Source organism: Dermochelys coriacea, chromosome 5 (assembly GCF_009764565.3).
Source record: "Dermochelys coriacea isolate rDerCor1 chromosome 5, rDerCor1.pri.v4, whole genome shotgun sequence".
Lineage (NCBI taxonomy): Eukaryota > Metazoa > Chordata > Testudines > Dermochelyidae > Dermochelys > Dermochelys coriacea.
In genome coordinates, this window is record NC_050072.1 from 129,451,670 (window position 1) to 129,476,560 (window position 24,891).

Here is a 24,891-nt window from a genome sequence, read left to right on the forward strand (position 1 = left end):
TATCGTACTACTGTAAAGCTATGCTCCAGCAGAGACATCTGGAGTTGGTTCCTTTTGTTCTATGAACCCATACTAATGGAGAGCGGTCTATTAATATCCTGAACTGCTTATTGAACAGGCAGGGTCCGAGTTGTTTCACAGTCCATACTATGGCATAGTGCTCTTTTTAAAGTACAGAGTAGTTCTGTTCAGAGGGAGACAGTTTTGGGCACAGATAAACAATGGGGTGGATTTTGGTCATCTTCCCTTGTCTGCATTAGTATGGCTCTGAGACCTGTGCTGGATGCATCAACACACAATTCAAACATTTTCTTGAAATCTCTGATAAAATCTGTTTCGCTGCATCAAAATCTTTTTGACTGGCATCTGACCAGACTCCTTTTCTGGTTTTGCTTTCTAACACAGGCTTGTGATAGGAGCGACAGTGTCGCTGAAACCTCCCACAGGCTAATTCACAATAGCTTCCACTTTGAGGATCTGAGTGGACTTGACCTCCATCCACCCAGCCACCCAGGTGAGGGATCTTTGGTACCCCTACTGTACACTTTGGGTATGTCTAAATGGGTATAAGGAAGGTTTTGGTCATGAGTAGAGCCCTACCAAATTCACAGCCAGGAAAAACACATCACAGACCATGAAATCTGGTCTCCCCCTGTGAAATCTGGTCTTTTGTGCATTTACTCTATACTATACAGATTTCACAGGGGGAGACCAGTGTTTCTCAAATTGGGGGTCCTGACCCAAAAGGGGTCACAAGGTTATTTTAGGGAGGTTGCGGTATTGCCATCCTTACTTCTGCGCTGCCTTCAGAGCTGGGTGGCCAGAGAGCTACAGTGATTGGCTGGGTGCCCAGCTCTGAAGGCAGCGCCCCGCCAGCAGCAGCACAAAAGTAAGGGTGGCAATACAATACCATGCCTCCCTTACTTCTGTGCTGCTGCCTTCAGAGCTGGGCAGCCAGAGAGTGGCCACGGCTGACTGGGGGCCCAGCTCTGCAGGCAGCAACGCAGCAGTAAGGTGGCAATACCATACCATGCCATCCTTACTTCTGCGCTGCTGATGACGGCGGCTCTGCCTTCAGAGCTGGCTCCCAGCCAGCAGCCACTGCTCTCCAGCTGCCCAACTCTGAAGACAGTGCCACTGCCAGCTGCGTAGAAGTCAGGATAGCAGTACCGCAATCTCCCCTACAACAACCTTGCAACACCCCCTCCTCCCAAACTCCTTTTTGGATCAGGACCCCTACAATTGCAACACCATGAAATTTCAGATTTAAATAGCTGAAATAATGAAATTTACGATTTTTAAAATCCGGTGACTGTGAAATTGACTAAAATGGACCATGAATTTGGTAGGGCCCTTGTCATGAGGAATTGTCTACAGAAAATATTGTCCACCCAAGGTTTTAAGGTTTTGTCATTTTGAAGTGCAAGACCTTTAAAGCAATGAAGGATTTACATGTCACCAAATCAAAGGTTGTAGAACCGTGGAAACGTTTGAAATTGAAAAATCCACAGCAGCAGCATCGCAAGAGCTGCAAGCTGTAATTGTGTGAAGGATCTATATATTGGGGTATTGCCCTAATTAAGTCAGAAGGCAAGAGGGCAGCAATCCTAAACAGCCAAATAAACTAGACAGCAAAGTCCATCAATATGTTGTAGGTGATAAATATTTTATTGTGCAAATAAATTAACAGGCAAAAAAAAAGCCATATTCAACTACACTAATGCTGTCATGATATTCCCTCCCTCCACCCCCAACCTTAGTTCTCCCACCGTGAGTCATTTGTCAAAGGTGTAAGATTTTAAAATTAACAAACTACTACAACCACCAACGATCTCACTGACATTCAGATTCAATGAGGTTCTGGACACACATTATCTTACATGTAAAAAATTTTATCAAAGCTGGGGATACACCTCAATATGCATATAAAAACTCCTTCCAAAGAGAAGAATCACTTAATCTTGAGTCAACAAAAGAGATGAGTTTGAAAATACTGTACAAGATTTTTCAAGCTGAGTGTAAATACCTAAAACAATTGTGTGAACTGAACTTTGGAAATCTGGACCCTTGTTAGAATTATCCACAAGCGAAAAATACAAGGTGAAAAAAACCCGCAAATACCATCAAGTGTGCTAACAAATAAAGACAAAAGCAGCTAAACATTTTTAAGAAGTTGGCACAAAAGATATGGTGTAGGACAACAAAATAGCAATGTCTAACTTGCAGAGAAAAATCAGGAACTAGCTAAATACTCAGGTGATCAACTATCAAACACCATGATCTGCAATACAGAAAGAGAGCAATTATTTTTATGGCACCCACCACAGCAGTATGTAGGTGTCACCACAGAAATTCAGGAAAGAAGCCAATAGTGCAGCATCAGAAAACAGTAGCCATAATGATGGCACATTAGGAAAGTTCCTGGAGGACAGGTCCATCAATGGCTATTAGCCAAGATGCTCAGGGATGCAACCCCATCCTCTGGGTGTCCCTAGCCTCTGACTGCCAGAAGCTGAGAGTGAACGACAGGGATGAATCGCTCAATGATTGCCTGTTCTGTTTATTCCTTCTGAAGCACCTGGCACTGGCCACTGTTAGTAGACAGGACACTAGGCTAGATGGACCATTGGTCTGACCCTCTATGGCCATTCTTGTGTTATGTTGAGCACTAGGTATTCTTGGAGACTTGAATGGTAAAATGCTCAATCAAGCAGTGTCTGGAGAATGAGTGAAACAAAGCAAGTTTGTTTGCTCTTTGCAGAAACACATTTCACCATTTGTAACAAGAAATTTTTAACCACCACACACAGACACATCCAGGCTGTAACAGAAGTTACCAATTATATTTGTCAAAGACATAAATTCTAGTTATAGATCTCTGGTACTCACAAATTGTACTTAGAATACAGAATTTTAATCAGTGCAAAATGTACAGTCAAAATTACACACAAAACCATATTGCAAAATATATACAGAATTATTATAAGAACATAATCTGAGGACAAACTGATGTTTAAATATAAAAGAAAAGTCCACCTCTTTTTATTTTTTAGTTACTACATTTTAGGAACATTAATTCATAGAGACAGATTAACAGCACAATGGTCTGCAAGGCAGAAAACGAAAAACTAGTTAAACCATGAAAACCACCTTTTTTAAGATCAAACCACAAGTAAACACGTGTGATATGGTTTATTAGTTTGAGGAACACAACACAGAAATAGAATTCAACCTCATTAATGGCTACACTTTCTACAAATTGTTTCTAAGAATTATCAGGCAGAAGCACAGAGAATAAGCACTTCACACTAGCCGAATGGTCAGTTTAGCTTAGTTTGTCAGTGTAATCCACGTGGCCCAACATGTTACAACATTCACAACAAATGCCGTAAGACATCATGAAGTACCTTGTTTTTAAAAACTTGTTCATCTTATTTAAAGAGCTAGTCCAATGAAATCGGCTGCTCGGACCACATGGAAATGGAAAACAACACAATTATTCAGCTAAATGATAATTTACCACATAATGGAACTTTTCGTACAGGAGGATAATCAAACTTTTCTATGGCTAACCAAAGAATTTGTGCTTCTCTGATTTTGATATCAAGATATCAGATCCACCCCCAATCTCAATCTACAGCTTCACCAAGGTATCTTATTGTTTGTCTCTCAGCCATTTCCAATTAAAAATTTTCTCTTAGCACTTTTGAAAAGCTGAAATGAACCAACTACTTCTATGACACAGACCTCACAGGATTTTGTTTTAAAGGAGTTAGGTTTAGATTTTCCAAGCACCTATATTTGCTCACTTTTAATACTTACTCATTAATTTCTTTGGCACCTCTTGCTACTCCCTATTTGGCAAATTTAAAAGCATAAAGGGAGGAGAGCAATCGCCAGAGCAGCATTTGCCCAATATAGGATTCTGTGTCCCTTACTGGTGTACATTTGGCCCAAGCGACAGCTGCCTTTGGAAGCAAAGGATGGCTTCATGGCACATTCACTTTAGGCAGACAGGGTAATAACCAGAATTGTCACAATTTTGTCCTTTCATCTGTAGGAATTCATAGATGGAAAGTTAAGCCTCTTAAACAGGTGTTTATATTGTGAATAGCTACAAGAGAAGCGCAAAAGATCAAGGTGATTAGCACAATACGGCATAAATTGAAGATAAATTAAGCCACATCTTCTGAGAATAAGTTTTCTTTTAATAGATAAGCTAAACATAGAACAGAACTAAGGGTAGTGAAAGTATCATTTCACTGCCCTATAAAGAAAAAAAATGCTTATCTGCTTTGAAATAGATTTTTAAATCAATTTTTAAATATACTTGTTTCAAGAGCTCAGCCCAACTTTTTCAACACTACTTAATTGTTTATAAAACCATCCTATACATTATCAAAAATAAACTTGTCCTTTAGGAAGAAATGTTCAATCTAATACTTTTATCAGCACAAAGTCGGTTCCATCAGTTCATAGCAGAAAAGTGAAAATCCATGCTTATATATTTCTGAAGGGTTACTTAAGAGCCCAAACTCAAAAGGCAATGATTCCACTCATGGGCATGGGAAGTAGAAACAAAACTTCCAAAATATAAATCAGTGCACTATGTCAAAAGCGAACCAGGGTGCATACAATCAATAGTCATCAATCTGTAAACATCGAAACTGCTGGTCTAATCAGACATTTAGAAACAATTTTTAATAAGTTGTGTTCAAACCATTGCATTCCATGTAATGCCTTTACATTGGTCAGTGCCAAAGCACAGAGAGGTCAAAGAAGCGAAGGCCTTTCAGTTGGACTTCTTATCACACATCCTGTGTGTCAAATTAGCTGTTAACATAATAAATAAATTTAAAATGAATCTCATGCATTATAAAAATGAGTCTATTAAACTAATTCATAGAATAGCAGCCAATTTATAATGGTTTAAAGTTTAAATGAACTTCCAGTCAGTTAGATATAAATATGTATTGCAAAAATGTTACAATCTCCTCTCCTTCCCTAATGGGGCATTAAAAGAGAATACAGTAATTTCATTGACATGGATGCTAGGGAATGGTACAATTACAAGAATAACTAGCATTTTAAATGTCATTCTACAGACTTCTTTGTATTTTAACCTGAAAGTGCATTTTAAGTCTGCAAAAAGGTTTTCCTTATTTACACTACAAACACAAAAAAGCAGTTTTGCCATACACTAAACAACGTCTGTTCCATATTTACTTGTTACATGCAAAATGTCTGTAAAATAATGGAAACACACACAATGTGGGATCTATGTTTGAAAATGAGCCAAAGTTTCCAATAGGAATCTGAGCCAGTTCAGTAGTAACTGAAGATCTTTGCATTTCATGGCTGTTGAAGGATGTAAGTGGAAATGAGTGGGTGGTCTCAGACCCGCTGCTAGTGAACAGTCATTCAGATCAAACAGCACCATCAGAATTGGCACTAATTAGTCATCAGTTTCAGCAGAAGGGCTGAGAACAAAGGACATGAGGAGGCACCCACAGAGTATGGCAGAGGTACACAGTCATTGTGGTGGCAGTGCAAAAGCAGCCTGTGTTGTAGACTGAAAAAACTTCTATTTCCAGGTAGCACTACTGCACTTTTCAAAAAAAAAAAAAATATACAGTTGAACGATAAACAGGCTGCCCAAAATACACAAAGTATCAGGCAACGCTATGGTACGTTTTAAAGCACTTGCACTGCTATAGCTTTATCGTTGTTAAACCTTACCATTTTCAACATTTTACCCCAGGTGTATACATTTGCTACAACGGTTTAATTTTGTTTTACATTAGGCAATGTTTAGCAATGACTCTACTCACACAACAATAGGCTGGGTGACTGGGTAAAACACATATATGCATAAACACATCCATCATTCAAACATTCATCCAATAGTTAGGGTCTGGACTGAGTAGATAAGGTACTCTTTTAAAAAATGCCACTTACACAATAAGCTTGTATAGGATATGAAGGATTAATGAGTAAATATCCATAAGAGTTCATTCATTATTTACAGTAGTGTAACTACTATACTACTAAAAGGTTTTCCTAGTTTTTTATTAAAAATGTATTACACATGAAGAGTTGTGGTTTAGTTTAATATCCAGGGCCTGGTTTAAATCTACAGGAAGATATACAGAGGTAAAGATAAAATATATGCAGATGCTGAATTCTAATCTCATTGCTAGATTTTATAACCAGTGAATCTTGTTGAAAAATGCAGGTTCCTTAGATCCTGTGTTGGGAATTTTAATGACACAGTATATCTCATGGACCAGCAAGAAGAGGCTCAGCACATTGTCCAATGACAATCAGACCAGTCGTGTGTTATCAATAAGGATCGGAAGCAAATGATGTCAGAACATAGTCACCCAGCTAAATCCACACGAGGATATACTATGACCAGATGTTTAATTCGCCCAGATGACTTGGTCGTTTTTTGGAAAAATGAGTCACTGCATGTTCGCTAAAATCAACTTAGATTAAGCATCACTAAGTAGAAGCTTATACTACCCTAAACCAGACCATAAGTGTTGGAATAATGTTGAGGGAATAAATTACAACCACAAAAGCCAGAAATTGTGAAGTAATGGCTAAAACTCAGAGCCGACATTTTGTCCTTCCCTTGTACTATTCGATAACATACTTATCTATGACTGTATACCTTAAATATGCATTTTACCTGGATTGGAAATTTGAGATATTGAATAGCACTTTTAGTGACCCCTTTCTCCTCCCCTACTGACAAGAGCTGGAAAGCCAGGAGGTAGAGACCAAATGCAACTTTCCAAGCGGGAAGCAGGACCCGCAATACAAGTATGCCCCGAGGCTTGCAGAGGAGGTAATCAGACAGGGGCCTCGACAAAGGATCAAGCCTGTGGTTGGGACAGCAGAGTGTATGTCTCCCTATGAGCCCACAAGGACCACCCACAAGCACGACCCAGCCACACCAGGATTTCACCTCACTCTCAATATTGTTTCTGAGCTCTCTGCACCACTTTTTCTAAACCACTCTAGCTTCAATTTGTTAATGCTATTTTAAGCATTGGCCGGGGAACCACCATAAGTTTATATAATTATAATTTTACAACATTCTTCACTAAGAGCTGATAATGGTATGAACCATGCATTAGAACATCAAAATGTAATTATATTGCATTATCTCACTGGATTTACATAAAACCTAATTATCAGCTATTACACATGTTTAACGTAACTTATAAGCAATGCCACCTTTCTGCAGGGAAGCCTCCAAGTAATTAATATGAATGCAAAGACTGTGCATGATTAACCCTATCCCCACACACAGCAGGTGTAAGATTGATGAAAACAAAACTACAGTTCTACAATTCCCTAAGCATCTTAGCCTTTTTAATACCTGAAATTGGAACAGCTTAAAAATGGTTACTCCAGAGAATTCTTCTCCGTTTTTAAATTGGTTTGCTTATTCTGTGTATATTCACTTTTCCATTCCACTTGCCCAAAAATCTGCTGCGTCTTGAAAACATACAGAAGATATTTCAGAATCAGACAAAGAGACATTAAGCTTTAAAAAAAGTATCTATTTTCATTTCCAACGTGCCAATCACCAAACTGTCTAAATACCACATACATCAGACTTCCTTTCTGCATGAGCAAGGACCAGAAGCTTCCCATCACTTCTTCTATAAACACATGATCCCTATCAGTGTCCTCTCTGGTGGCTGCCTGCCAGGAAAGCACTATTACACCAGACTATGGGAGGTATGCACAAAGAGATGGATCTTGCACTGTGCTCTAAGTGTGGAAAGAGTCTGGCATTTATAACAATCAGATGGCAGGAAATTCCACAGCCAAAACCTCTTCCACTTAAAACATGCTGTGCAAAGAGTTTCATTTTCAGGATTCAGAGTAGCAGCCGTGTTAGTCTGTATTCGCAAAAAGAAAAGGAGTACCCGTGGCACCTTAGAGACTAACAAATTTATTAGAGCATAAGCTTTCGTGAGCTACAGATGAAGTGAGCTGTAGCTCACGAAAGCTTATGCTCTAATAAATTTGTTAGTCTCTAAGGTGCCACGGGTACTCCTTTTCTATTTTCAGGATTGTAAACCACACTATTTCAGATAACAGCCACTGCAATGGGGCAGCGGGGGAGAGAGACAGGACTTAGCACATTACAATCTGTGAAGGTCAGGACTAGCAGCATGAAACAGATCCAGAGTATCAATTGGAGCCAGTGTAGGAATGGCGCACTGGTGAGACAGGCTCTCTGGCGTGGTCCATGGAGGAGAGAGGCTACTGTTTCTGCATGGTCTTTGCAGTCAACTCAGGTAGAGTCTGCAGATGACAAAAACATTCATCTCCATAGCTAGGCTGCATCAAAGAGAACAGAATTGATCTCTCAACTACGTAAAAGAAGCTAAAAGCAGCTACCTAAAAAAAGCTAAAAGCAGCTACCTAAAAGCAACATTCCTGGCCACTGTTGTGCCTTGGGTACCCATGAGCAGTGACGCATTTCCTTAGTCTGTTGACTTCACCCTGTGAGAGCAGAGAGCTTGAAATACAATGCTTTCCTCCTTCCACTATCAGCAGAAGTGCCCACACTCAAGCCGCTTTCATGCACGTACCAATTTCCAAGTGCCGAAGTGGAGCTGATGCTGTGTTAGAAGAAGAAAGATGCACATGAAAGATCGGCACCATCAGCATGCAGATATCTCATCTCAACAGAAATCTTGTTCTGATGCTGAATAAGAGGGGATGGAGTCCTGTAGCACTCTTAAGGTCAGGACATGTGGGGAAAAGGAGCAGCTGTCCCATAAGTGAGAAAAAAGCATCTCTTGATGACGGATGGTAGAAACTGTTGTTCGATCAAGCTGCATTTGCACTGAAGTTTCAGCTCTGTCTGTGGCAATACGCTGATTATCAAAGCTACTGCCTTACATCCTAAGCATGACTAGGTGTCTATAACATTGGTAAAAAAACAACTGTTGCGGACATTGACTTGCAACTACTCGCTGAGGAGACCGTGAAAAGGGGATGGCTGGCAAGAACACTGGCATCAAGTGCTTGCTAAACAATGGCTGGGCTTTTGCACATTTCACAGTCTACAGTATGCCATCCTGGAGGTGGCCCTCACGTGGGACATGGCTTCAAAGGTCCATTCCACAAGCAGCGACAGTAAGAGTCTTTTCAGAGCCTCTGCTTGAGTGATTGAGCCATGCTACCAGTACAGTCACCGTTTTTTTCTGATTTGTTGCCCCCCCGAGCAGAGGCAGGTGTAATGTATTTCATCAGTTCTTTCTACAGCCGAGGGTAAATGTGCCTTGTCGCCTGCTAATAGGACTCAGGTTCATGAGGACATAGCTGGGAGCAGTTCCATTGGTCAAGGACTTACCGTATACAACGCTGAAAGATATTAGTCGCCTTTCCCTGTGTGGGGTAGGACTGTACAAATTCCTTCCACCACAATTGTTCTGCATCTTTCCACACTGCTGTTCAAGCCCATTCATTTCCACCTGACTTAGCTCACCAGAGAACCATGGTGAGCTGAGAGTGAAGCAAAGAGAAGGGGTGTTTAGAAAGGCCCATGCGGGAATGGCTGTTGACAACAGATGTAGTGTTCTACCAGACCTTCAGCACATTAGCCCTGGGGCTGGGCAGTATTCTCAAACACCCTGACCCATCAGTCTTCAGCAGGTGGACAAGCAGTCAGATCACCTTTCTGGGAGGATTGGCATGCCCTAACCTGGGCTTATAACACACACTGGTCCAGCTAGATTACAGTACAGTCACTATGGCCCAGATCCTCAAATGTACTCAGGCTCCACTTCCACTGAAATCAATGAGAGTTAGGTGCCTAAATAGCTTTGAGAATCTGGGCCTACACCCCTTCTCCATGCCTCAAATGCCAAGCTATATTGGCAGCCTGCAAGAAAGAACCATGGCTAAACAGTTGTGGGAAGGCTGTTTTCAGAAGTATACTGGAAAATAGGCCTTTCATTACTTTATTGCTAAATACTCAGTCATCTGAAGTCACAGCATTTTCTACAGCAACTACGTACACGTTGCCAGTCATACAGTCTTATTGAACACGCACTATGCTTCATAAAAAACCCTCAAGGAATTAAATTATTGTGTATTTCCATTTAATGTCAGCCTGCCTCTATTTTCACGTATCTTAGGCTATGTCTTCACTACAAGCCGGGGTGTGAATCCGCTGCTTGCGAACACATCTCACAGTAGCCCAATGAGAGCCAGTGCAGATATAAATAGTAGTGTAGCCATGGTAGCACAGGCAGCAGAGGTACGGCTTAGCTGTGCCGAGCACGTGCCTGCCGATTTCAGGCTGGTTTGTACGTGGTGAAGTTCAGCCATGCCTCCACTACTATGTACACTCCCGCTAGCTTTCATCGACCTCGCATAGGAGGGGAATCATGCCCCTTGTAGAGAAACCGCCTTAGTGAACTGATAATCAATGGAACAGTCATTTTCAGCAGCTTTTTACCAGAATCAGTACCCATTCTTCGAGTCTCTGGAGCTTGAATGGAAAGTCATAGTCACAATACGTTTACACATAGGGCATTTTTTTTTAGAATTTGAATTTGAAACAAGATCAATGAGAACCTGTGGAGGAGTATGGAGTCACCAAAGGTAGAACACGTAGCGGGGGAGAAAAATAAGAGCCCAAGAAGTCTGTCGGCTACATATTACTGAGGTAAACTTTGACCCCACTTAGGCAAGAGATAGCTGCTGTATTTTACCAGCCCTTCCACAGTGTTTGAGGTCTGGCAGAGGCTAGACCATTTCATAACTGTTTAAAACAGATTTTGGTTCCCATTCACTTTATCCAAGTAAACCATGTTGAAACTATCCTGTCTTAGCCATTTTGACTTGAGCGTTTCAGCACAGGTTTTCTCCTCTGTACACGGCACTCTTCATGTTGGGATCAGTCATTCATCTCGAGTAACATGATCTCAAACTGCGACACCTCAAATTGCGTTCTTTGCCCTTACACAGGAAGGTCACAGTACAACAACAAAGAGATGCAACCACTACTCTTCTGTTTGTTGGAAGATTGTTGTTCAGGGCTAGTTTAACAGAACCTTGTGATGATTTCTCGATGGAAGATTATGTAAGAAAAAAGCAAGAAATTTCGTAGCAAAATGAAAATTTTGCAAAACCAAGTGTGAAGAGCTCCATAGGGTAGATCTGTGTTATAGATTCATAGATACTAAGGTCAGAAGGGACCATTCTGATCATCTAGTCCGACCTCCTGCACAGCGCAGGCCACAGAATCTCACCCACCCACTCCTATGAAAAACCTCACCCATGTCTGAGCTATTGAAGTCCTTAAATCATGGTTCAAAGACTTCAAAGAGCAGAGAAGCCTCCCTCCAGTCAACCATGCCCCATGCTACAGAGGAAGGCAAAAAAACCTCCAGGGCCTCTCCAATCTGCCCTGGAGGAAAATTCCTTCCCAACCCCAAATATGGCGATCAGCTAAACCCTGAGCATATGGGCAAGATTCACCAGCCAGATACCCAGGAAAGAATTTTCTATAGTAACTCAGATCCCATCCATCTAATATCCCATCTCAGGGGATTTGGCCTATTTACCCTGAATATTTAAAGATCAATTACTTACCAAAATCCCATTATCCCATCATACCATCTCCTCCATAAACTTATCGAGTAGAATCTTAAAACCAGATAGATTCTTTAAATAGATACTTTATCTATTGGTACAAACCAAAAACTGGGCAGTGCTTTAGGGAAGGCTACCAAAGGCAAATATTTCGAATGAAATTAGTGGTATACAAGTAGGTGTGCATCAGCCACCTAATGAGGCACAATCATTTAACAAAACAAGCAGAACACAGTACTATTACAATGGAATAAAGGGCAGGCTCATTAGGACCCCTTCTTTACCAAAACCCAGCACCCATCTGTACAGTGCAGGCTCCTTTCATCGACAGTATTTCTGCCGCTTCTGTTCTGGGAAGGTCTGCTTCCTTTAATGTCCCACTTCAGTGACTGAGACACTATCTGTTCTTGTCTCTTTCAAGCTTCCAGTTTTTTTTGGCTTCTGTTTGGATTTTTTCAACATGTGGACCTTCAATAAAACATTTGTAGAGATGGTAAACGAGAGCAATAGAACATCTCTTTATTCAAGCAAATTTAAGAAAGATATGCTTAGGAATGAATAAAATATACATTAATGCTGCAACAGAAAAGCAATTTAATAGAGATACTACTAACTTAACTCTCACTTGTCTTTTTTAACCTCTTATAATTATATCACCCAAGATGACTAACAGAGTCAAGAAAAGCCTAATTTTTGGTTTGCTTACTTTGTGCATTTCAGAGCAGTTTCTGTAGAGTCATTCCAAATTACAAAACGTGTATCTCTCTCTCTCTCTCGTACAAGAAGGGAAGAGTTTTTAAACACAGGCCCTCTTTACAAAAAAGGTTAATACTTTGAAAGAGACAAGGCAGGTGAAGTAATATCTTTTATTGAAGCAACTTCTGTTGGTGAAAGAGACAAGCTTTTGAGCTACACAGGGCTCTTTTTTAACCTGAAGAAGAGCTCTGTATAGCTGCAAGTACTTTTCAAATAATAAAGGCACATTCTGCAAACGCCTCTTTTTTTTCCCCCATGACAAAAGCTTGGCATTCAATGAGATTTCTGCAACTCTTTCTGTAGCAACAGATTTCAGCAGTCGTTCTTAAAGGGGTCATTCAAGGAACTTCTGTGGCAGGAACTTGTGTGTGAGAGAGAGTTATCAAATGCATGGACAGTGCAAAAGAATCATTTGGCTGCTTCACTGTCAACAGAAACTTTAATTCCTTGGATAGGGGAAACTTTACTCACAACCCACCAGCCGCTCCTCTCCTTCCCCTCCCATTGCTCATACGTCTCATTTCTCCACTTTCTTGCTAGCTAAATTCTGTCCATGGATTCCTTGACCACTGAACAGGGAATGCACTGTCCCTCATACACCATGTTCCTGGATTGTCTGAATAACCCTGATCTGCTGCAACGCAAACAATGTAATTAGAACACGGCTCACTGCTGTCTCATGCGAGGCTAAGCCACATTACCAAACACCCAGGGGACTGTTTTCTTAAACATGGTCTCTCAATACTGTAGTTTTGCTGGTGCAGACAGGTCCTTTAACTAATATATGTGAACTTCTTTGAATTTCATGGCGTAGATTCATCCAACAGTGATCACATTATGTTGATTAGTACCTTAAAAATTAAATGCACTAAGAGGATGAGGAACCAGACAAATAGTAGGAGATGAGTCAAACAAATGGCATGACTTAGACTAAGGAACAAAAACAAACAGGAGAAAACTTTAACGGCAACCATTTACATTTTTCTAATGCAAAAAGGCAAACTGCCGAGGCAAGCTTACCTTTGGTCCTGCAACAGAAATGATAATCTGGCCTGATGGCTGGATCCAGGGCTCTCCATCTACTTGAACCGGTATTGGTTTCAGAAGCGTAACACGAAAGTAAGATCCTTGGGCTATGCGGATCCCTGATCGCAGACCGCCTTGTACTTGACCCTATCAGAATATCAGAACTGCCATTATTTTCTAAAACTCTCTGGTATTTATTGGTACAAATAAGCCTTATAAAAGCAAAGACAGGTGCATATCATGCTTAAGACTTTTGCAGCGCTGGGGTACATCCTGGACTCTTCCTGTCTGAGCTTTATACCCCCTAGAAGATTCCAAAATTATGACCCGAAATTTTCAAAAGTAACACCTGTATTAACCTCATGCTGCAGTAAGGCCCTGATCCAGAACATGGCTCCAAGGCAATGGACCTCAACTTCGTCTGAGCGCCACGGAAGTCAAAGGGGCTCCCTGCTGCTGCCAACTTGTTTGTAGGATTGGAGTCTAAATTTATAAAGGAGTCCAAGTAATTGTTATCCTCAGCCTACAACATTTATCAGGATTTGTTCAAAAATATTTTTATTTCGTCTCAATGCCATCTGATAGAGCTGACAGAGGAAAAGATCCGAGGTTTGGAGATGCAGGTGGAAAGTCTCGTTGAGTTTAGGAAGGGGTTTGAGCAGATGATGGAGCAAAGACATGAGGTATCTGAAGGGAAAAGCTCAGACTCACAGATGGAAGCAGGGCTGGGGAATTTTGAGGGGAGACTGGGTGAGGAAAGTGGTCAATGGAAGCATGTGACTAAAAGAACCAGGTAGAGGAAAAGACGGGCTAGTGAAGGAGAAATAGAGCTTAGGAACAGGTTTGCAGAGTTGGAAAATGAAGAAGGGGCTCAGCAGGTACTTGTTGAAGGTGGAAGGGTAAGGAAGAAGAGAAGAGAGACTAGTCCTATGGAAAAGCAGAAGAGTCAAGGGAGACTACACCAAATATGAGCCCCAGGAGGATACAGGATGGGTGGAAGAGGATTATAAGGGAAAATAGGAATGGAAAGAACTTGCAGCCAGAGGAAACAGGGGAGAGACTGGAGAATAGCACTGTCACCAGGAAAAGGCAGGTCTATGTGATAGAGGACTCTTTATTGAGAAGAACAGACAGGCCTGTAACTAGAGCTGATCCAGAGAATAGAAGGGTGTCTACCTGTCTTCCAGGTGCTAAAATATGGGATGTAGACCTGAGGTTGAAAAGGATCCTAAAGGGAGCGGGAAAGAATCCCCTAATTATCCTTCATGTGGGAACAAATGATACGGCTAGATTCTCGCTGGAAAGTATTAAGGGAGACTATGCTAGGCTGGGGAAGACGCTTAAGGAAATTGAGGCTCAGGTGATCTTTAGTGGGATCCTGCCTGTTCCTAGAGAAGGGCAACAAAGGTGTGACAAGATTATGACTGTCAACAGATGGCTTAGGTAGTGGTGCTATAAGGAGGGCTTTGGGATGGATGGCCACTGGGAGGCATTCACAGACAGAGGACAGTTCTCTCGGGATGGACTTCATCTGAGTAGGGAAGGAAATAGACTTCTAGGATCGAGGCTGGCACAACTGATAAAGAGAGCTTTAAACTAGGAATTAGGCGGAGATGGTTGGGAGATGTCCAGGTAATCTCCACGCCAGATTTTAGCATTGAGAGGGAAGAAGACGAAGTAAGAAAGGATACAGCCGTGGGTAAGAGAATGTATATAAGGAGCAAGGGCGGTGTGGATACTAGTCTAATAGGTTATACTGGCTGTAGAATGACTGTGCCTAATAGGGTACAAAACGTGAGCGAGGCCAAACAGCAAAAATTAAGATGTTTGTACACCAATGCGAGGAGCCTAAGTAACAAAATGGAGGAACTAGAGCTACTGGTGCAGGAAGTGAAACCAGATATTATAGGGATAACAGAAACATGGTGGAATAGTAGTCATGACTGGACTACAGGTATTGAAGGGTATGTGCTGTTTAGGAAAGACAGAAACAAAGGTAAAGGTGGTGGAGTAGCATTGTATATAAGTGATGAGGTAGAATGTAAAGAAATAAGAAGCGATGCAATGGATAAGACAGAGTCCGTCTGGGCAAAAATTACATTGGGGAAGATAACTAGTAAAGCTTCTCCTACGATAGTGCTTGGGGTGTGCTATAGACCTCCGGGATCTAATCTGGATATGGATAGAGCCCTTTTTAATGTTTTTAATAAAGTAAATACTAATGGAAACTGCGTGATCATGGGAGACTTTAACTTCCCAGATATAGACTGGAGGACCAGTGCTAGTAATAACAATAAAAGGAGTACTTGTGGCACCTTAGAGACTAACAAATTTATTAGAGCATAAGCTTTCGTGAGCTACAGCTCACTTCATTGGATGCATTTGGTGGAAAAAACAGAGGGGAGATTGATATACACACACAGAGAACATGAAACAATGGGTTTATCATACACACTGTAAGGCGAGTGATCACTTAAGATAAGCCATCACCAGCAGCGGGGGGGGGGTAGGAGGAGGAAAACCTTTCATGGTGACAAGCAAGGTAGGCTATTTCCAGCAGTTAACAAGAATATCTGAGGAAGGGGGGGGGGGGAGAAATAACATGGGGAAATAGTTTTACTTTATGTAATGACTCATCCATTCCCAGTCTCTATTCAAGCCTAAGTTAATTATATCCAGTTTGCAAATTAAATCCAATTCAGCAGTCTCTCGTTGGAGTCTGGTTTTGAAGCTTTTTTTGTTGAAGGATAGCCACTCTTAGGTCTGTAATTGAGTGACCAGAGAGATTGAAGTGTTCACCAACTGGTTTTTGAATGTAATAATGCTTGACGTCTGATTTGTGTCCATTCATTCTTTTACGTAGAGACTGTCCAGTTTGGCCAATGTACATGGCAGAGGGGAACTGCTGGCACATGACGGCATATATCACATTGGTAGATGCACAGGTGAACGAGCCTCTGATAGTGTGGCTGATGTGATTAGGCCCTATGATGGTATCCCCTGAATAGATATGTGGACAGAGTTGGCAATGGGCTTTGTTGCAAGGATAGGTTCCTGGGCTGGTGGTTCTGTTGTGTGGTTGCTGGTGAGTATTTGCTTCAGATTGGGGGGCTGTCTGTAAGCAAGGACTGGCCCGTCTCCCAAGATCTGTGAGAGTGATGGGTCGTCCTTCAGGATAGGTTGTAGATACTTGATGATGCGTTGGAGAGGTTTTAGTTGGGGGCTGAAGGTGATGGCTAGTGGCGTTCTGTTGTTTTCTTTGTTGGGCCTGTCCTGTAGTAGGTGACTTCTGGGTACTCTTCTGGCTCTGTCAATCTGTTTCTTCACTTCAGCAGGTGGGTATTGTAGTTGTAAGAATGCATGCCAGAGATCTTGCAGGTGTTTGTCTCTGTCTGAGGGGTTGGAGCAAATGCAGTTATATCGTAGAGCTTGGCTGTAGACAATGGATCGTGTGGTATGTCTGGATGAAAGCTAGAGGCATGTAGGTAGGAATAGCGGTCACTAGGTTTCCGATATAGGGTGATGTTTATGTGACCATCGCTTATTAGCACCATCGTGTCCAGGAAGTGGATCTCTTGTGTGGACTGGTCCAGGCTGAGGTTGATGGTGCGATGGAAATTGTTGAAATCATGATGGAATTCCTCAAGGGCTGCTTTTCCATGGGTCCAGATGATGAAGATGTCATCAATGTAGCGCAAGTAGAGTAGGGGCATTAGGAGACGAGAGCTGAGGAAGCGTTGTTCTAAGTCAGCCATAAAAATGTTGGCATACTGTGGGGCCATATGGGTACCCATCGCAGTGCCGCTGACTTGAAGGTATACATTGTCCCCAAATGTGAAATAGTTATGGGTGAGGACAAAGTCACGAAGTTCAGCCACCAGGTTAGCCGTGACATTATCGGGGATACTGTTCCTGACGGCTTGTAGCCCATCTTTGTGTGGAATGTTGGTGTAGAGGCTTCTACATCCATAGTGGCTAGGATGGTGTTTTTAGGAAGATCACCAATGGACTGTAGTTTCCTCAGGAAGTCAGTGGTGTCCCGAAGATAGCTGGGAGTGCTGGTAATATAGGGCCTGAGGAGGGAGTCTACATAGCCAGACAATCCTGCTGTCAGGGTGCCAATGCCTGAGATGATGGGGCTTCCAGGATTTCCAGGTTTATGGATCTTGGGTAGCAGATAGAATACCTCAAGTCGGGGTTCTAGGGGTGTGTCTGTGCGGATTTGTTCTTGTGCTTTTTCAGGGAGTTTCTTTCACCTACTCTACTTGCACTACATTGATGACATCTTCATCATCTGGACCCATGGAAAAGAAGCCCTTGAGAAATTGCACCATGATTTCAACAATTTCCATCGCACCATCAACCTCAGCCTGGACCAGTCCACACAAGAGTCCCACTTCCTGACACTACAGTGCTAATAAGCGATGGTCACATAAACACCACCCTATATCGGAAACCTACTGACTGCTATTCCTACCTACATGCCTCTAGCTTTCATCCAGACATACCACACGATCCATTGTCTACAGCCAAGCTCTACAATATAACTGCATTTGCTCCAACCCCTCAGACAGAGACAAACACCTGCAAGATCTCTATCATGCATTCCTACAACTACAATACCCACCTGCTGAAGTGAAGAAACAGATTGACAGAGCCAGAAGAGTACCCAGAAGTCACCTACTACAGGACAGGCCCAACAAAGAATATAACAGAACGCCACTAGCCATCACCTTCAGCCCCCAACTAAAACCTCTCCAACGCATCATCAAGGATCTACAACCTATCCTGAAGGACGACCCATCACTCTCACAGATCTTGGGAGACGGGCCAGTCCTTGCTTACAGACAGCCCCCCAATCTGAAGCAAATACTCACCAGCAACCACACACCACACAACAGAACCACCAGCCCAGGAACCTATCCTTGCAACAAAGCCCATTGCCAACTCTGTCCACATATCTATTCAGGGGACACCATCATAGGGCCTAATCACATCAGCCACACTATCAGAGGCTCGTTCACCTGTGCATCTACCAATGTGATATATGCCATCATGTGCCAGCAACGCCCCTCTGCCATGTACATTGGTCAAACTGGACAGTCTCTACGTAAAAGAATGAATGGACACAAATCAGACGTCAAGAATTATAACATTCAAAAACCAATTGGAGAATACTTCAATCTCTCTGGTCACTCGATTACAGACCTAAGAGTGGCTATTCTTCAAAAAAAAAGCTTCAAAACCAGACTCCAACGAGAGACTGCTGAATTGGAATTAATTTGCAAACTGGATATAATTAACTTAGACTTGAATAGAGACTGGGAATGGATGAGTCATTACACAAAGTAAAACTATTTCCCCATGTTATTTCTCCCCCCCACCCCATCCCACCCCCTACTGTTCTTCAGATATTCTTGTTAACTGCTGGAAATAGTCTACCTTGCTTGTCACCATGAAAGGTTTTCCTCCTTCCCCACCCCCGCTGCTGGTGATGGCTTATCTTAAGTGATCACTCTCCTTACAGTGTGTATGATAAACTCATTGTTTCATGTTCTCTGTGTGTGTATATCAATCTCCCCTCTGTTTTTTCCATCAAATGCATCCGATGAAGTGAGCTGTAGCTCACGAAAGCTTATGCTCTAATAAATTTGTTAGTCTCTAAAGTGCCACAAGTACTCCTTTTCTTTTTGCGAATAAGACTAACACGGCTGCTACTCTGAAACCAGTAATAATAATAGGGCTCAGATTTTCCTAGATGCGATAGCTGATGGATTCCTTCATCAAGTAGTTCCTGAACTGACTAGAGGGGATGCCATTTTAGATTTAATTTTGGTGAGTAGCGAGGACCTCATAGAAGAAATGGTTGTAGGGGACAATCTTGGCTCAAGTGATCATGAGCTAATTCAGTTCAAACTAAATGGAAGGATTAAAAAAAATAAATCTGCAACTAGAGTTTTTGATTTCAAAAGGGCTGACTTTCAAAAATTAAGGCAATTAGTTAGGGAAGTGGATTGGACTGAAGAATTTACGGATCTAAAGGTAGAGGAGGCCTGGGATTACTTTAAATCAAAGCTGCAGAAGCTATCGGAAGCCTGTATCCCAAGAAAGGGGAAAAAATTCATAGGAAGGAGTTGTAGACCAAGCTGGATGAGCAAGCATCTTAGAGAGGTGATTAAGAAGAAGCAGAAAGCATACAGGGAGTGGAAGATGGGAGAGATCAGCAAGGAAAGCTACCTAATTGAAGTCAGAACATGTAGGGACAAAGTGAGACAGGCTAAAAGTCGAGTAGAGTTGGACCTTGCAAAGGGAATTAAAACCAATAGTAAAAGGTTCTATAGCCATATAAATAAGAAGAAAACTAAGAAAGAAGAAGTGGGGCCGCTAAACACTGAGGATGGAGTGGAGGTTAAAGATAATCTAGGCATGGCTCAATATCTAAACAAATACTTTGCCTCAGTCTTTAATAAGGCTAAAGAGGATCTTAGGGATAATGGTAGCATGACAAATGGGAATGAGGATATGGAGGTAGATATTACCATATCTGAGGTAGAAGCGAAACTCAAACAGCTTAATGGGACTAAATCAGGGGGCCCAGATAATCTTCATCCAAGAATATTAAAGGAATTGGCACCTGAAATTCCAAGCCCATAAGCAAGAATTTTTAATAAATCTGTAAACTCAGGAGTCGTACCGAATGATTGGAGAATTGCCAATATAGTTCCTATTTTTAAGAAAGGAAAAAAAGTGATCCGGGTAACTACAGGCCAGTTAGTTTGACATCTGTAGAATGCAAGGTCCTGGAAAAAATTTTGAAGGAGAAATTAGTTAAGGACATTGAAGTCAATGGTAAATGGGACAAAATACAACATGGTTTTACAAAAGGTAGATCGTGCCAAACCAACCTGATCTCCTTTTTTGAAAAGGTAACAGATTTTTTAGATAAAGGAAATGCAGTGGATCTAATTTACCTAGATTTCAGTAAGGCATTTGATACCGTGCCACATGGGGAATTATTAGTTAAATTGGAGAAGATGGGGATCAATATGAACATCAAAAGGTGGATAAGGAATTGGTTAAAGGGGAGACTGCAACGGGTCCTACTGAAAGGAGAACTGTCAGGTTGGAGGGAGGTTACCAGTGGAGTTCCTCAGGGATCGGTTTTGGGACCAATCTTATTTAATCTTTTTATTACTGACCTTGGCACAAAAAGTGGGAGTGTGCTAATAAAGTTTGCAGATGATACAAAGCTGGGAGGTATTGCCAATTTGGAGAAGGATCGGGATATTATACAGGAGGATCTGGATGACCTTGTAAACTGGAGTAATAGTAATAGGATGAAATTTAATAGCAAGAAGTGTAAGTTTATGCATTTAGGGATTAATAACAAGAATTTTAGTTATAAGTTGGGGACGCATCAATTAGAAGTAACGGAAGAGGAGAAGGACCTTGGAGTATTGGTTGATCATAGGATGACTATGAGCTGCTAATGTGATATGGCTGTGAAAAAAACTAATGCGGTTTTGGGATGCATCAGGAGAGGCATTTCCAGTAGGGATAAGGAGGTTTTAGTACTATTATACAAGGCACTGGTGAGACCTCACCTAGAATACTGTGTGCAGTTCTGGTCTCCCATGTTTAAAAAGGATGAATTCAAACTGGAGCAGGTACAGAGAAGGGCTACTGGGATGATCCGAGGAATGGAAAACTTGTCTTATGAAAGGAGACTTAAGGAGCTTGGCTTGTTTAGCCTAACTAAAAGAAGGTTGAGGGGAGATATGATTGCTCTCTATAAATATATCAGAGGGATAAATACAGGAGGGGGAGAGGAATTATTTCAGCTCAGCACCAACATGGACACAAGAACAAATGGGTATAAACTAGCCACCAGGAAGTTTAGACTTGAAATTAGACGAAGGTTTCTAACCATCAGAGGAGTGAAGTTTTGGAATAGCCTTCCAAGGGAAGCAGTGGGGGCAAAAGATCTATCTGGTTTTAAGATTCTACTCGATAAGTTTATGGAGGAGATGGTATGATGGGATTTTGGTAAGTAATTGATCTTTAAATATTCAGGGTAAATAGGACTAATCCCCTGAGATGGGATATTAGATGAATGGGATCTGAGTTACTACAGAACATTCTTTCCCAGGTATCTGGCTGGTGAATCTTGCCCATATGCTCAGGGTTTAGCTGATCGCCATATTTGGGGTCGGGAAGGAATTTTCCTCCAGGGCAGATTGGAGAGGCCCTGGAGGTTTTTCGCCTTCCTCTGTAGCATGGGGCACGGGTCACTTGAGGGAGGCTTCTCTGCTCCTTGAAGTCTTTAAACCACGATTTGAGGACTTCAATAGCTCAGACATAGGTGAGGATTTTCGTAGGAGTGGGTGGGTGAGATTCTGTGGCCTGTGCTGTGCAGGAGGTTGGACTACATGATCAGAATGGTCCCTTCTGACCTTAGTATCTATGAATCTATGAAAAAGACACCTAAAAGACCCATAGAAAATAAAGATATTTTAAATTACTTAAAAAAAAAAGAATTTTAAAAATCATATACAGAATCAACTATATTATAATAAATTCAAATAAAGTCTAGTTTTTCATCCTGCTAAGTGCTCTTCCATCATAGAATTTTGCTATCTTAAGGTAATAAATCATAGAATCATAGAATATCAGGGTTGGAAGGGACCACAGGAGGTCATCTAGTCCAACCCCCTGCTCAAAGCAGGACCAATCCCCATCTAAATCATCCCAGCCAGGGCTTTGTCAAGCCTGACCTTAAAAACTTCTAAGGAAGGAGATTCTACCACCTCCCTAGGTAACGCATTCCAGTGCTTCACCACCCTCCTAGTGAAAAAGTTTTTCCTAATATCCAACCTAAACCTCCCCCACTGCAACTTGAGACCATTACTCCTTGTTCTGTCATCTGCTACCCCTGAGAACAGTCTAGATCCATCCTCTTTGGAACCCCCTTTCAGGTAGTTGAAAGCAGCTATCAAATCCCCCCGCATTCTTCTCTTCCACAGACTAAACAATCCCAGTTCCCTCAGCCTCTCCTCATAAGTCATGTGTTCCAGTCCCCTAATCATTTTTGTTGCCCTCCGCTGGACACTTTCCAATTTTTTCACATCCTTCTTGTAGTGTGGGGCCCAAAACTGGACACAGTACTCCAGATGAGGCCTCAACAATGTCGAATAGAGGGGACTGATCACGTCCCTCGATCTGCAGGCAATGCTCCTACTTACACATCTCAAAATGCCATTGGCCTTCTTGGCAACAACGGTACACTGTTGACTCATATCCAGCTTCTCGTCCACTGTAACCCCTAGGTCCTTTTCTGCAGAACTGCTGACTAGCCGATCGGTCCCTAGTCTGTAGCGGTGCATGGGATTCTTCCGTCCTAAGTGCAGGACTCTGCACTTGTCCTTGTTGAACCTCATCAGATTTCTTTTGGCCCAATCCTCTAATTTGTCTAGGGCCCTCTGTATCCTATCCCTATCCTCCAGCGTATCTACCTCTCCTCCCAGTTTATAGTGTCATCTGCAAACTTGCTGAGGGTACAAGCCACGCCAGCCTCCAGATCATTAATGAAGATATTGAACAAAACCGGCCCCAGGACCAACCCTTGGGGCACTCCACTTGATACCGACTGCCAGCTAGACATGGAGCCACTGATCACTACCCGTTGAGCCCGACAATCTAGCCAGCTTTCTATCCACCTTATAACCTTAAATGCCGCAGGTTATTTAATGCATTATGTTAGTAATTCCTTTTATCATTTATCTCCTTATAATTTTATTGAGAAGCTTATGAACAATGTGGAATAAGATTACAAGTTGAAAGGGGATGTAAAAGCAAACCTCCAATAAATGAGTTTCAAATTGGTAAGCTGAAACAATATATGCAGTACCAATGATCCACAGCCTAATAAAGTAACCAAGGAAGCAAAAATGAAGCCATCTCTACCCATTTTAACTTCATTTTTTAAGTTATCAGCCTTTGAAATTTCATTCACCATCCACTTCTATTTTGAAAGAGGGAAAACAAAAGCACCCAACTCCCCTAATCTATACCTCTCATTCTTTTGTGCAGCTAACATCTCTCTAAATTAAACAGTCCCATTCTTTCTATGGACGTCTTTCAGGACTTGATTCAAAGCCCTCTGAAATCACTGGGAGTATTTCCATTTACTTGAACAAGTGGACAGCAGACCCCCCCAATGCCTCTAAAACTTTTTACCATCCAGCTCCAGCTTCCTTCTATATGTTGCTGAATTTGGGCACTTGAACAAGGATTTCCAGAGCAGGCTTCAAAAGCTGTCTAAGCCCAATCTCCAATGGCTATCACAGCCACTGCCCCACAGCATGACAGCCGACTACTTTTATAGTCTAACTTGACTAATATATTTTGTATTCTTAAGATTCTTGAAATTTGTGTTCTGACTTTTGAGTGCTTCATTTTACAACCTAAAACTCTTTTTAAAAGGTGTTTTGAGCAAAATATTTACCACAGGGAAAATTCACAGAGATGCTTAACACAGGTTAAGTGAGGAGTCACTGTTCTCGCTTGCTCAGTACCCCCAAACAAACAAAAGCAAGCTCAGCACTGACTTACCATGTGCACAACTCCAGTCACCCCCACGACTTCCAGTAAGCCATCATCGATTCTTGGTTTCTCAAATCGATTATCATGGTCAGATCCCCAGAGATCAGCTCCAGACCCCCAACTGGAACAGAGCACACAAGTGTGGCCGCTGAGAGTATGTCAGAATCTGACAAGACTCAAGCACTATCCAAATATCTGATCGATTAACTATTTAGGAAGCCATTCTGCTCTTCCATAGATTCTCCTTGAATGGGGTTATGTATTTCTCCTTTTCCACTTTACAAAACACGGCATTTGCTTTCCTAAAATGTGGTAACCTCTTGATAACAATGCTATGAGGGAGGGAAGGGGGAAGAGGTGAAAGCAGTGGGGGGGGCTAAGTAGGTTTTCAGCTGGAGAAAAGTAGATAAGAGGGAAACAGTCTCATGTCATTTTGGGTTGCTGGAAACCACAGGTTAAACCTGTGAAGTCTTAACTTTTATGATTACTACTCAGAAGGTTACCAGAGTTTTTGGTAATATCAATTTTTTTTTCTTCCGGAAGACATGATATGTTGAAGGGAAGCTAAATACTGAGAAACTGCTCTATCAAATACCTTTGTAGAATTAAGCACTTCAGAATCATTCCCCTGAAATCCTGATGCCAGGGGAAATTAATATAATTTTACTTCCTAGAAAAGGCTTGAATTTCCAGTAAGCATAGTATGTTTGCATCTCCAATACACAGCTACTGCTCAACACTGGATATGATTTTTTTCCTTTTCTCGTTGTCTCAGGAATAAAAAAAATAATAGATTTAAAAAGAAAAAATCTCTAACTCTTGAAGCCATGACCTAAATTAGAACAAAAGGTACAGCCAATTAACTTCTTTTAA

General features: G+C 41.7%; 2 protein-coding genes across 3 annotated transcripts in view; one reads left to right on the forward strand and one right to left on the reverse strand.

Annotated features, from left to right (window-relative positions):
- Positions 1-1,537, forward strand: part of SLC49A3 (solute carrier family 49 member 3) — a 35,607-nt gene extending 34,070 nt beyond the window's left edge. Inside the window, exon 12 of the transcript XR_006281244.1 lies at positions 1,527-1,537. The gene's annotated coding sequence lies outside the window, so the exon portion shown is untranslated. The remainder of the gene's footprint in view (positions 1-1,526) is intronic.
- Positions 1,538-8,079: 6,542 nt separating this feature from the next.
- The window catches only part of DGKQ (diacylglycerol kinase theta), a 160,236-nt gene continuing 143,424 nt past the window's right edge, over positions 8,080-24,891 (reverse strand). The window contains exons 21-24 of one of the 2 annotated variants that reach the window (XR_006281247.1): positions 24,028-24,139; positions 13,411-13,563; positions 11,919-12,102; positions 8,080-8,328 (exon numbers count right to left, since the gene is read on the reverse strand). Coding sequence is in view for 1 of the 2 variants with exons in the window: in XM_038403042.2 (XP_038258970.1) it covers positions 12,004-12,102; positions 13,411-13,563; positions 24,028-24,139 (364 nt within the window). In the remaining variant the exon portion in view is untranslated. Of the gene's footprint in view, positions 8,329-11,725; positions 12,103-13,410; positions 13,564-24,027; positions 24,140-24,891 lie in introns of those variants that run through there. The other variant, XM_038403042.2, reaches the window with a different exon arrangement.